The following is a 13,040-nucleotide window of genomic DNA, read 5'->3' as shown; positions in this document are numbered from 1 at the left end:
ATTGTCCGGAATAGACTTCATTGGAGGATGAAACATGAACAGGGATGTACTACACATTGCTAAATAGTGTTTCTCCTGCAACAGTGGAAACAGGATGGCTCTCTGAAAAGGTTCTCTGTGTCTTGAGTCCAAATCTTCCAGTGTTTCCAACTATTTTTTGGATATACTGCAACTTTTAAGTTATTCCGTGGTATTGAGGTTCCATTATTTTCTCATTCGCAGATCTCTGTGTGCTTCCCTCAAAAAGGCTAGCCTCGTGATTAACAGAATTTAAGTTAAAATGCCTAATACGAATGCATGCTACTAAGGTTCCGACAGGCCGGACCCATACCAGACTATCAGGATAACCACTGACAATGTAATCGAGTTGCAATTGGAGTCATTGTTTGCAAATTAATCTTACGTGGATATAAGGGAAAATGTGAGTAAGTGCGTTTTGACCCAAGTTCAACAGCAATGCGCCTTGGGTTTTAATTTATTAGGAGAAATGCAGCCATAATAGTAAATAGTATATACAACCAAATGGTACTTGTTTCAGTCCAATGAAATAATCAGTTTAAGCCAGTACTCAAAAAGTAGAATTCATAGCCTTAAAATGTAAAATGATATATTTAAAAAAAACAGAGGAATGTATAAACTAAGAAATGTTTGAAGCAGACCCCACTTGCTTCGAATTTTCTAGAGTGAGTATAACGTTGGTAGTCATTAAGTGGGCTTAACAGAACTCATTGAAAGGCTTTGTAGGTATTGCTTTCCATAGATCAATGACACTTGAATTGAAAGACTTTTAAATTATTTGTCAGTACAGGTTGACAGACATGGTGTTGAACAGTATATAAATAGGCAATGACCAAACATTCAAGGAATCTGTCTGTAGTGTTCTCACTTGCTCAGCAAAGCTCACAGATGCCCGGGCAAGGAAATCCCCAAATGGCAGACCATGAGTCCCAGAGGATTGTAGTAGACCATAAAAGTCAGACCCTTCGAAGGACGGGGGAAATAATGCTATTTGGATATGCAAACCTGAACTGAATATTCACAGGACCTATCTCTAGTCCTTTTAGTATTGCAGCCCGGCTCTCTGAAACCCAGACTGTAGGGTGGAGACCCGGGCTTTGTATTTCTGGCTCTGACGTGGTAAGACCACCATCAGGGCCTGGGTTTGGCTTGACTTTTAACCTTCAATAACATGTTCTCAACACTGTATTTATTCAACAGCTCGGGTGAGTACTGAGCTGAGTTTTTGAGTAGAACATTTTTTTTGTTGATAGTTCTTCTCTTTTACCTCATGGAAACTCTTGGTTAACATGTAAAGGAGAGCTAAGTACTAAAGATTGCTGTGGAATTATCATTGAACCTGTGGTTTGAACACCTGTGTGTTCTAACCTCTTTCTGTCTGCTTCCTTTTCAGTCTATTAGTGCGGCTGTGGCTTTCTTCTATAGCAACTACCTGCTCCTACAGTGGCAGCTGCTCATCATGGTGCTCTTTGGCTTCCTGGGCACCATCTCGTTCTTCGCAGTGGAGAGGCATGCTGCGGCCCTCTCTACAGTGGATCACCCCTACCACAGCATCTGAAGCCGACGGCGGTGGTGGCATGAGCACAGACTCCTTCCTAAAATGTTCGCGGAGAGGAAGTATTTTAAATAATGTCGGACGAGACGTAAATTTGTGGGGCGGAAGAGGGGGCTGCATCTCTGCTTCTTAATCCCCATTCTGGGAAATAACTGTTAATCATGGATTGAAGTGGGATACAGACTACACGTTGGCAACAGGAATTAAAAGTGAATGTCCTCACAGAGGAGGTTTTATTCATACTCTCAAAAAGTACCTCAAGAGAAATAAGGCAGAAATAATCGAAATGCCGTTTCCACCAGTGTCTGAAAGCAATATGTGATCACCCTTTAAAGAGACCACCCTGTGCACTGGAAATGCCTACATATTGTTCTACAACCCATGGACCATCTGCAAAATTAGTTATTTGTTTCAGCAGGTAGGAAGGTATTCATGTGTACATCTTCACTGCTGAGGATTCATTAGATACTAGAGACACTTGTGTTTCATAGGCATGCTGCTCTGTAACTTCTTCACTGGACCTGCTTCCTTTTGTTGTTGTGTTTTCCTCTATTAACTGCTGTTGTGGCAAATATGATTTTTCATCTATGGATTTTACTTTCTGAAGATTGCATCTTCTGGTGTGCAGACAGTTCTCGAAGGTGTTCGGGGGGTGCAAATGATTTATGTTCACTATGAGGCTTTTAGGAGATCTTCAGTTGGGCCTACAAAAATGTGTCATGTTCTTTTGTACAGCACAGACCTCTGTCTTCAGCACAGTCCTATTTGGTAGTGCAAATATTTTAATCAAACTAGTGGTACATTAATGCACTGCACCTTTCCTCTGGCCTTTATTACACTGAATGGGAGTCTCGTTTGATTTGCAGAAAGTGCTTTTATCATGGAAATTACTTACTGTTCTTACATAGTCCTCTAGGGGTGCTAAGTAACCTTGACTTAAACATGCTACCCCTCCTTTTATTGAGCATCAGTCATACCCTTGTTGCTTTAACATAGAGGATCACCAAACCTTTGAACCTCTCCACAACATTACATTCCTTTATCGTTTGCCTATATTTTCACGCATATCTATTCTCTTTTGAGGAGGATCCAATATAAATTACATTTCCTGTTGTAAGTATTTGCTTTTTTCGAAGTTAACTTTGTGTTGTTTTAAAACTTCTATTTCCATCTTTTTGGCGAAAATGAAGTCATTGCATTGATAAGGCGACCTGGTTATGAAAATAGATTGTCTGCCTCACATGGAAAAAGTAAATAAGGGGTGTCCTTTTTTTCCTTCCTGAAATGTAAGAAGAAAAGCTAAAGATCTTTTCAGTTAAGCTTTTTTTATCATTTAGGACAATTACTTTTGCATTTTGAATCTGAATGTGCGATTCTCCACCATGGGACTCCTCATTTGGTATAACTGCCTTCTTTCAGCGAGTCAATCGGAAACCCATAATACTTTAAAAAATATTTACAATTGAAAAGAACATTGTAATAAATATAAATTAAATGTAGCAGTTTCTTCCAGCAGCCTCACAGGGAATGAGACGCTGCCATTTTGAATCAGGGTAGTTATCACACTGCCCAGGCCCAGTCTGTATTCTCTTTTTATGACCCTAGAAGATTTTCAGAACACTGAACTTTTGTTTTGGTAGTTTTCTTTCTGAAGACTGATATTTTCCGTTTGTTTTTTCTCGACGTTTAGTTTTCCTTTATTTTCAAAGTAGCTTTTTTCCTATAGAGAGAACCGTCTTTTAAAATGGTACCAAGTGTGTTAAGAATGGGAGGCTCAGACAATTGTAAGTATCGCACAGGGGCGAGAATTAAAACTTTAAAGCAGAAAAAGGTTGTTTCTTCAGGGGCAAGTGAATCCTCAGTCTCTTGTAGCACCTGGTGTTTTGGACAGCTGCTTAGTGGGGCTGTCTGCAGCAGCTGGGAAACAAAAGGGAGAGATGGCTCATCCCTATTTAATTTCTGTTCAATGTGCTTTACATACCCAGGAGTGTCCCTGATTTGGTTGCCCACAGCATCAACTGTACCGTTTGGTGTCAAGACCATTGTTCACATTGAGACTACCATTGAATACACCAATCTCATCCAAAGGTTGTGCAAGATTGAAAATCTTAATTGGTGTGAGACCAGTTTAAGTTTAGTTCCTGATGTTGGGAGAGAAGTCACCATTAGTAAGATGCTTGATATCAAGGACAAGTCCTTTATCTGTGATTTCTCTTGTGAAGCTGGCTAAAGCCATCACCTACTGAGTAAAGTTCTTTTTTTTGTGACATCACTAGGAAATTGGCAAAGAGGCTTAATTTTCCAGTTTTCTATATCTGTCGGAACATGTCATTATTTTTTAAAACTTGGCCATTAACCATGGCTCCTAATAGTATTCTGATTGATGCAGAGTTTCACAGAATCAGCAGTGCAAGTATTGTGGATAAGCCTCTGTACAATCTTTCACTCAAGAGGCAGGAGAGGAAACTCACTACACCTGAAAGCTAAAGGGCCGAAATGGCAGCAAAGACTAGACCCGGATATGGTCTGCCAAGAAAGAGGAAAAACACAGTCATTGCTCTGGATATCCTAGTTTGAGTGTAGTTGCTATGAGTCATGGTATTAAACGCCAAGGAGAGCTCTAGTATTATAGCACCTGACCTGTCTCTATCATTCGAAATAAGTTCGTGCTGCCTCTTTTCCACTTTGTCGAACCTGTCAACCTCCTCTTCGCTTGATTTACATTTTTTAATTCAATGCACCTCTGATCTATTTCACATTTTTATATTCATGTTTTGATTCAGTGTTATTAAACTAGATCAAGTGACCTATTACCAAAGTGGACATAAAGGATCTCCAGAAATTCTGGCCTGCCTTCTACAGAAACATTGTTGGAAATGATTATTACTGAAAAACATGAGCTCTACATCGACCCAAGCTTTTATTTTAACCCGCTTTGAAATGGCTCTTGACACTTCTGTGGCACTAACTCTTTTAATATTTCTTGTTGACTGCCTCTGCATTTCGTCATGGTCTGTGCTCTGAAGTCCACTGCCTTTCATCATTGACCATGAGGCTTTACCAATGCCGGTCTGAGGGTTGTCCCTGTTACTGGGTATCATCTTTCCTGCTCAGTTGTTCTCTAGCAGCTGTGTCCATTCTATCCGATTTTGAAGTTCATCTCTGTAATGCCACTAATCTATATTTCTCCCTTGACACATTACACTTTATTATTTTTTCATTTCTTTCGCTGTCAGTGCTGTGAAGTCTTTAGAGCTGTGAAACCCCTTGCCTGCAGACTAACAATGCAAGCCTGCCGCTGCTTTATCCAAAATGTAACCCGACAAACACAGACGTCATAGTCTTTGGAGGCCAGCATCATCTCTGAGCCTAAGACATAGATCCTTCAGACCCTGGTGCTTGCTAAGCTTCCACACGCACTCAAGGACTGAAATGTGTTTTTACATCCGGATGCTCCTCTTTCATTGATTCAAGCATCTTATGGCATTTCCAGCCATTGTGCTTTTTTTCATGATAAACCGGAGTACTGAAGAAGCTTCTGCTTTCCGTACTTTTCCATAACAATTCTCTCTTTGTAACTCACTGATAGGAGTTGCAACTTGATTATTATAACAATCTGTACCTTTTTTTTCTGACTGCCAACTTTTCAGCAAAATTCGAAAAAGAATGTTGCAGCAAGACGTTTGACTAGAATGAGCATAATAAATAGCTTAAGAGTGACAATATATGCGGAGCTCACAAAAGTGTATAAGGAAAAATTCCAAGCCACAAAAAGGTGAAGAAAACCAAAGAAAAAAGGTACCAATCCGGTACATTGGGACCAGGCAGATATAGTGGGAGACAACACACGGAGCAAGACAACGGACCAGAGAGCGTGTCCAAGCAATGCAAGAGTCTAGTGACTAATTTGTCATCCTTCACACTTAGTTCAGCTGAAAGTTCAGTACTGGAAAAGGGTCTTGGGTTTATTCCAACTCAAAGGTGGAGGCATAGTCATTCAGAATACAGTGGACTATGACCATGAATGTAGATGCCTTTTGGGTAATAATAACTACTATGTGTTGCTCAGAGAGGATCCATCAGTCGCTCTCAGAAACGACATCTGTGATCTAGTTACAACGGCAGAGAGGGACGGCCTTAACACAAAATGTGAAGCTGACTTCCTAATTACTTCAGAGTGTAAAATTCCGTATTTTTATACGTTGCCGAAGACTCACAAAAATGTCTCCCCGCCACCAGGACGTCCGATTGTCTTGAGGATAGGCTCATTACTTGTGCCTTTATCAAAATATTGTGACTTCTTCCTGAGACCAATCATACAATCGACAAGCACTTATATCCAAGACACCAAGAGTTTACTGGCAATGTTACGAACCATCAACATGCCAGATGATCCTTGCTTTCTGGTGACCCTGGATATAGAAAGTTTATATACCTGCATCCCGCAGGATGAGACCATACAAGTGAATCTGTAGCGCCATGAAACCGCCTGGTAAAAGTGCGCTGAATAAATGTTTTTAAATTCAAATTCAAATTCAAGCCTTGGACCAGTCTGACTGAGATTTTTCAACCTCCCGCATATTTGTAGTGGAGTGTGCTACTTGGGCGCTCAAACTGAACTTTTTTGAATATGAAGGTGACATTTATCTCCAAGCCACAGGGACTTCTATGGGCAGTACTTTTGCCCCTAGTGTGGCGGGACTCTATGTTTACCACTTCGAGTGTCAATTCATATTGGCACCCAATAACCCCTTTTCATCGAATATCATTCTATGGCAACGTTACATAGATGATGTTCTGATGATTTGGAAGGGCGAAGAGAACATCTTATTCTCCTTTTATGACTGGGTTAATTCCTGTGACCCTCAATTACGATTCACCAATGAGCGTGCAACAAGTAAAATGTTTTCCTGGATGTTACCTTCACAAAAGTAGGAGAGCAGTTACGAACAGAGACCTTTTACAAACCTACTGCTAAAAACAATCTCCTTCATTTTGCGAGTTTTCATCCGCGCCCTTTAAGGGAAAATCTTCCCTTTGGCCAATATCTCCGCATAAGAAGAAATTGAAGTGAGCTGGCTGACTTCACAGAACAGGCGTCTGGGCTGACTAAAAACTACAACAAGGAGGTTACCCTGATAAGATCTTAAATAAGAGCTTCAAGAGGGCTAACAACCAACAAAGGGATACCCTCCTGGAAACCTATCAAAAAGACAAAGAAGCAGATGCTCCTTTAACTTGTGTGACCACATATAGTGCAGTATCAAATACCGTAAGCAGATGTATAAATAAACATTGGAACATCCTAACAAGCAATATACATGATTGGGGCAAACCTCTTTTCTCCTACCGTAGGGCGATAAGCCTAAAAGATTCTCTGGTTCACACTCGTCCTAAGAACGGACGAAAAGAAAGAGAAACAACAGTCTTAAATGCTTGGGGTCTCCCTCCAGTGATTGGCCATTTCCCCTGTGGGAGTTGCAGTGTGTGCCACCTGACTAACAGCACCAGAGTGCTGAATCTCGAACCTGGCAAAGAGTGGCAGCAACGACATCATACCAACTGCAACTCATTTAATGTCGTGTATCTAATCACCTGCCCTTGTGGCTTAAAATATGTAGGGATGACCAAAAGACGCATAAAATTGCGCATCTGCGAACACCGCAGTAATATTCGATGCCAACGCAATACCACAAAATTGACATCCCACTTTCTGGATAAAAAACATGCGCCCAACGACATCAGTTGGACCATTATTGAACAAATTGATAACGAGAATGGCCTTTTCGAAAAAGAGCAAAGGTGGATTTACCGCCTGTCTAGCCATATCACAGGCATGAATGATGACATTCTGTGGGGGTCGGTAATGAGACGTTAAGACACCACAGGAATATACTCATTCATTTTCACACTAGTACCACCACTGATTGGTTTATAGTTTTGTTGGCAATCATCTTTGCAGATATTCGTTTCTTAATGTGGTCTTCACTTTTGGTCTTCACTTTTGACTGCCGTATATATAAATTGAATTGTGTTACAGCAGTATAGGGGTTTTGTAGATCATTTACTCCAATTATAAAGGGAGCCATACACATAAACAGACATGATGAATTTCATTTCATCTCATGCTTACTACCTTTTACAGCGTTCCTGGGCTGTTTCGCATGATGCGCGGTCATGTTTGGAAGGATTTGACTCGGTTTTGAACAGTGACGAGTCAATTTGCCTTTGCTGACTGTTCTGCAAACATAGGTATCAATAAAGCATCGATTTAGTCCTTTAACTTTTTTTCTGTGGAGCTATGCTTCTTGCCCTTGTATTAACGGCTCGTTTTAGAACCGATCTCCTTTTTCACAAAATTGTCATTTAATTTGTGAACAATATTATGGGAAGGGATATTGTCTAGTCCTTGAACAAATCCGGCAACTTTGTTATAACATCTAAACCGGCAATACCAACTTTATAAAGGACCAATGAAATGAAAGTCTCTTTTCCTTTAAATGCAAATTTGGTTCGAGCGCATCACTAACCTGATGCGGGCACACGTGACCGTACACGTGATCGTAGTGGGGAGGATTTATTCCGTTCGCCGCTGGCGTTCAGTGTTTTCGGGCCGCGGAAGTGCTAACAGATAGGTTCCATGCGGGGAGTCGTCACCTCATAAGTAAGTTGGGACGAGTCCTTGTGAGAATCTGGTTTGGTTGTAAACATGGCGAAATAAGGCTGTGTAATTGAAACTCTGTTTTTTTTTTTTAGAAGTAGCGTGACATGAAGAATACCCCTGCCGCGCTAGCCCATGTAGCGTTATAATTCACCAGCTATGGCGAGTTTTTTAAGGTCTTTTTTTATCTTCCATTTTCAAAGTAACTCTATTAGCACTAATGGCCTGCACAGATTTAGTATTGAGATTGATTATAATTTCCATCTGGCTTTCATGTACACATATAACTACGAAAAGTTGATGGTTCATGATAAACTATTTTGCTGACCCCTGAATTCTGGAGGGTACTAACAGCGCAGCGCAAATTAGAATTGATTTAGCGCTGTATTTGGCAGAGCGTTAAGAATATCAAACCCCAATATTCACCGGGGGTTTTCATGCATGATTTACACTGAATCTAGGTGATGATACATGCGGTCACATAAGGGTAAAATGATAAGATATTCGGAATGCGACACAGATCTTTTTAATGACGGGCACACATGGATGGCAACTACGACTGTGTGAATTATTGACTCTTAAATTATGTTTGCATGCTCTATTTCTTCTTTTTCCTTACAGATTGTGAGCCCTGGTGAAATCCGGTAGAGCCTCCACGGAAAGTCAGTGAGTTATACTATTTTTAACACATTTTCCTCACGGGAGGGTGCGTCTTAGCGCACGCATACCACCGGAGGAGTCACATTTTTGGTCCTGATGAATGCTGAGTAAAATGCACTACTGAGAGCAGAACCATGTTGACCTTTTGAATTACAGGACAACGAGTTTCAAGACTAAAACTCTACATTGTCCATCTGTTTTTAACTGAAACAGTTTGGCCCCTTATTAAAATTTGTATTGGGGACAAGCCGTTTCTTTTAAATCACATACACTATCACTAATCACCACACCTTTTCACATGAAAAACAAAAAAAAACAGCTCCGCTGTAACACAGGCGTTGTAGCACACTGGGGGGACATTTGGTCTCCCCAGTGGGAACCCGATGATGAAGCATGTCACCACTAGGTGGTGAGTGAGGTTTCTTCTTCTTATAGAAAAAGTTTTTTCTTTGGTTTTCTTCACCTTTTTGTGGCTTGGAATTTTTTCTTATACACTTTTGTGCGCTCCGCATATATTGTCACTCTTTAGCTGTTGATGTCTAGTATTGAGGGGTTGCGGAGTGACCCATAAGGAGCCCTAACTCTCCTGTTGTTTCTATACATAATAAATAGCTATCAGTGGTTTCATAGTCCCTATGTACCTACACTGGTTTCTGGTGAAATTTAAAGGGTCATTCATTGATAAACATGAGGTTCACATCCGGCATCTTCTTTGCCTGGCACAGTTGTTATTTTACTACCCTAAATTCTATCATTGATTAACTTAAGTTACTGATTGTTCAATTACCATGTTGCATGCTTTATGACAAAAGCTTTTTCTATCCACCTTGCCTAGCAGTGGAATTTTGTCCTGATGTTCAATTGCGACATGTCTTGTTTTGCACATGCCAAACCTTACTGGGTCACTTTATTATAGACAAAATACTATACATTCTGGGTACAGTTTTAAGGTTTAATGCCTCATATCCAACTGCGGAGTGTCATTTCAGTCATGGCTACACAACGCTTGAATTGTTGTTTGTTTGCATTAGCTTGCTGCTCATGAACAGTTTTTCAATCTTTGATTCAAAATGTAATATTTACATTATAAGATAAATGTATACCTCCGTCTTTGGTAGGGCAGGTCTAGTATGTGTCTGTTTTCCTTAATGCACTATTTTCGAGATTCAACAGAAATGGTCTGTTACCAAGCATGAAGGTCTTGTGCTGCATCTATTGAAGAATTTATGGAGCTTCTTCTTAAGGAGTTAGAACTCCAGCATCTGCAACCTACTCCACTTTGTATAGAAGTTATTATTCCAACACGCTCTTAACATGAGTAGAGCTGTGTGTTTCCATTTAATGAACCGAAGTCACGACCCCTAACCGTGCGATTGTGACGTGTACCGCTTTGTGATTGGGGATTTGTAAAGTCAAGAATGAAACGTACTGAATCTAACCCCTTATGCTGCGATTTAGGAAGGAGGGGATTACACAAGAAGACCCTTTTTATATTTTTTATATTTTATCCAGTGAAGCACAGGGAAACATTTGATTGTAATCAAGCATTCGAAAGAAAGGGCCAGAAAATATTTTTTTTTATTAAGAGAATGTGTAATAATTGATGGAGATTTTATACAAAATACGTATATATTTTTATTGATGTTTTATCCTTTGGCACCACTTTTATATAGTCAATAAAAATGTGATCCTGTTTGTTTTAAAGGGAAAGTGCTAAGGGTGGGATGGTATGTGACATTTTCTGCACTAATGCAGGATAGTTCACCTGAAAAAAGCCCAACCATCCCAGGCTTTGATTGCTGTACTGAAAAAAGGCCTGTACGTGCAAGATCTTCCTATCTTATTATCACAAAACTAGTACTTCTATAATAGACCCAGGCATGTAAGAAATGGGTAACACGAGTAGATCTGGCGTTCTGTAGTTCGAGTTGTAATAAACCAAGATGGCTGAAAATGGGTGGTATTTTCCCCACTGATGTCAACCTAAATTTTATTAACAAGGATATCGGTCATTAAATAACAAACAAATACAATACAGTACAATACAGTGCATATTTTCCAAGGCATACACTTGCAACACATTTTAATGTAATGGAATTAACAACCATTATCATACAGTTATAACCTGGTTTATATTTTTCCGTCACATATAAATATTGTTTTATAGTAGCCTTACAAAAAAGAAAACTTAATTTTAATGAACTTTTATTTTGAATAAAGAATGATTACTTTATTTCCCCGTTGCATACAATTAAATGAGGACAACCACATCCAAAATGGCATTTAAAAATAGAAAAATGACAAAGTGTTTTGAATTGCTTATATTAACATAGAAGGGTGTTATTAAGTAGAGAATATTAGTCAACATATATGAATAAAACTAGTTTTAGATATCCATACTTGAGTCCGAAAGAGCAAGCTTTACATTTTGCGAACAATATTTTAACACAACACTGATATATTGTTCATGAAGGTAAATAGGTTTGAAGGGATTATTCTGTTAACTTTATTAACATTCAATTAGAAGACAAAAAGAAACATATAATTTTTAATTCAATTAATAATAAAACATTTAAAATCTATAAAATCTTTCACATGCATGTGATGTAAAATAAATTGCGCTTTAAAAAATGCATTTTAAGCCCTAGTCAAAGTAAGTGATGCAAGCTTTCCATGAGGAAATGAGTGAAAGAGAGTTTTAATGTGCCTGAGACGTTTACTTATTCACCACTTAGACCTCTGCAGGTATTAGATGGAAAAGAGCAATTAATGTCTCGGCTTAGGGCGTAAAGTAAATAAAGTATTTTCATATGTTTTTAACATGGCTGTGCACATAAGGTTTACATTGGGTCTGTAGGGAAACTGTTGCCAAATATGTGAAATAACAAATCTACTGCTGCATGTGTTGTGAAACTGTGACCTGGCCTATAGAAGCCTACTTAGGCAGGGAAATTGGGATGGGACCAAAATATACATCCAGTATATGGCTCCACTGTGAATAAGCCTTCCTATCTCTTAATGGTCAGTCTGAGTAGCCCATAAATGTGCACTTTTAAGATGTCTTTCTCCTTAGTGAGAGGATAGATATTATGGTAGGTTTGCATGCCTCCTTCCTATACGCTTCACGAAAAAAACCTGGATACATTTATGGACCAGTTCTAATGTGAGAAGGATACTGTTGCATTTCATATGAGCACACCAGCTTGAGGCAAAAAGCAGCCTAGTAATATTTGATTTCAAGGGGCTGGCCCCAGTTATCTATGTGCTTGTGCGGTGCAGTGCTGATACAGTACCTGAAATTAATAAAGAAAATCTCACCAGTATCATGTAACGGGTGGCCGTGGGGGAGGGTGTGGATGTGTGTGTGTGTATGGAGTCAGTGTTAGAATCTCTGCACTACCATTCCCTACCTACAATATTTTGCTGCTTTTTTTTATTGACCAGCTAGTCAAGAGGAGTGTATTTCCATTACTTCTCGTCCAGATGAAGGGGTTTTCTGTTTTTGTATTGATTTCTTGGCTCTATCTTATGTTGAAATAAAACTACAAAAAAATCTCAACTGAATTTTCTGCTGGAATTGTTAGCATTGATTGCAAGATGATGTTAAAAATTGAGAAATATATTTGGTTCTGAGCACTCTAATCTTGTCTGCCTCCTCCTTTTGCATGAAATGACTTTATATGGTTTTCTATCTTGTATAGGTCACATATAAAATCCAATGGCATATCAGTGTATATAGACATACTTTTGCAAGATGTTGTCCGCTTAGCTTCATTACGCACTAATGATCACCTTAGGCTGAACTGTGCATAGAACGACCGCTCCATCAGAGGTCTGCCAAGGATTCCAAAGGTCCTGGACAAAGTTATAGGAAAATAGATTGTTAAACTATGGGGCAGTTGGGCTTCAGCCTTGATATGAGCTCTGCCTGAGCTGTAACACAGTCCAAACAGTCCCATTAATATAATTAATATAATATAATTAAGTGTGGGATAGCTTTTAAATCAAAGGCAGTCACTGCAAATCAAAGCTTTAACACACTAATGAGCTAGCTGCCATTAACAAATGTTGCTCTTGGGGGCCACTGAAACAAAGCAATGCCTTCTTATGTAATGGTTTTAAATTAGCAGCTGATGAATACATGTC

At 39.3% G+C, this 13,040-nt stretch overlaps 1 protein-coding gene across 1 annotated transcript in view; it reads left to right on the top strand.

The window, feature by feature from the left end:
- Nucleotides 1–12,536, top strand: part of MFSD11 (major facilitator superfamily domain containing 11) — a 268,198-nt gene extending 255,662 nt beyond the window's left edge. Inside the window, exon 14 of the mRNA XM_086930674.1 lies at nt 1,412–12,536. Coding sequence (XP_086786800.1) covers nt 1,412–1,576 — 165 coding nt within the window. The 3' untranslated portion in view covers nt 1,577–12,536. The remainder of the gene's footprint in view (nt 1–1,411) is intronic.
- Nucleotides 12,537–13,040: the final 504 nt, after the last annotated feature.

This window comes from Lissotriton vulgaris, chromosome 7 (genome assembly GCF_964263255.1).
Source record: "Lissotriton vulgaris chromosome 7, aLisVul1.2, whole genome shotgun sequence".
Classification (NCBI taxonomy): Eukaryota; Metazoa; Chordata; class Amphibia; order Caudata; family Salamandridae; genus Lissotriton; species Lissotriton vulgaris.
This window is presented reverse-complemented; position numbering and strand designations above follow the sequence as displayed.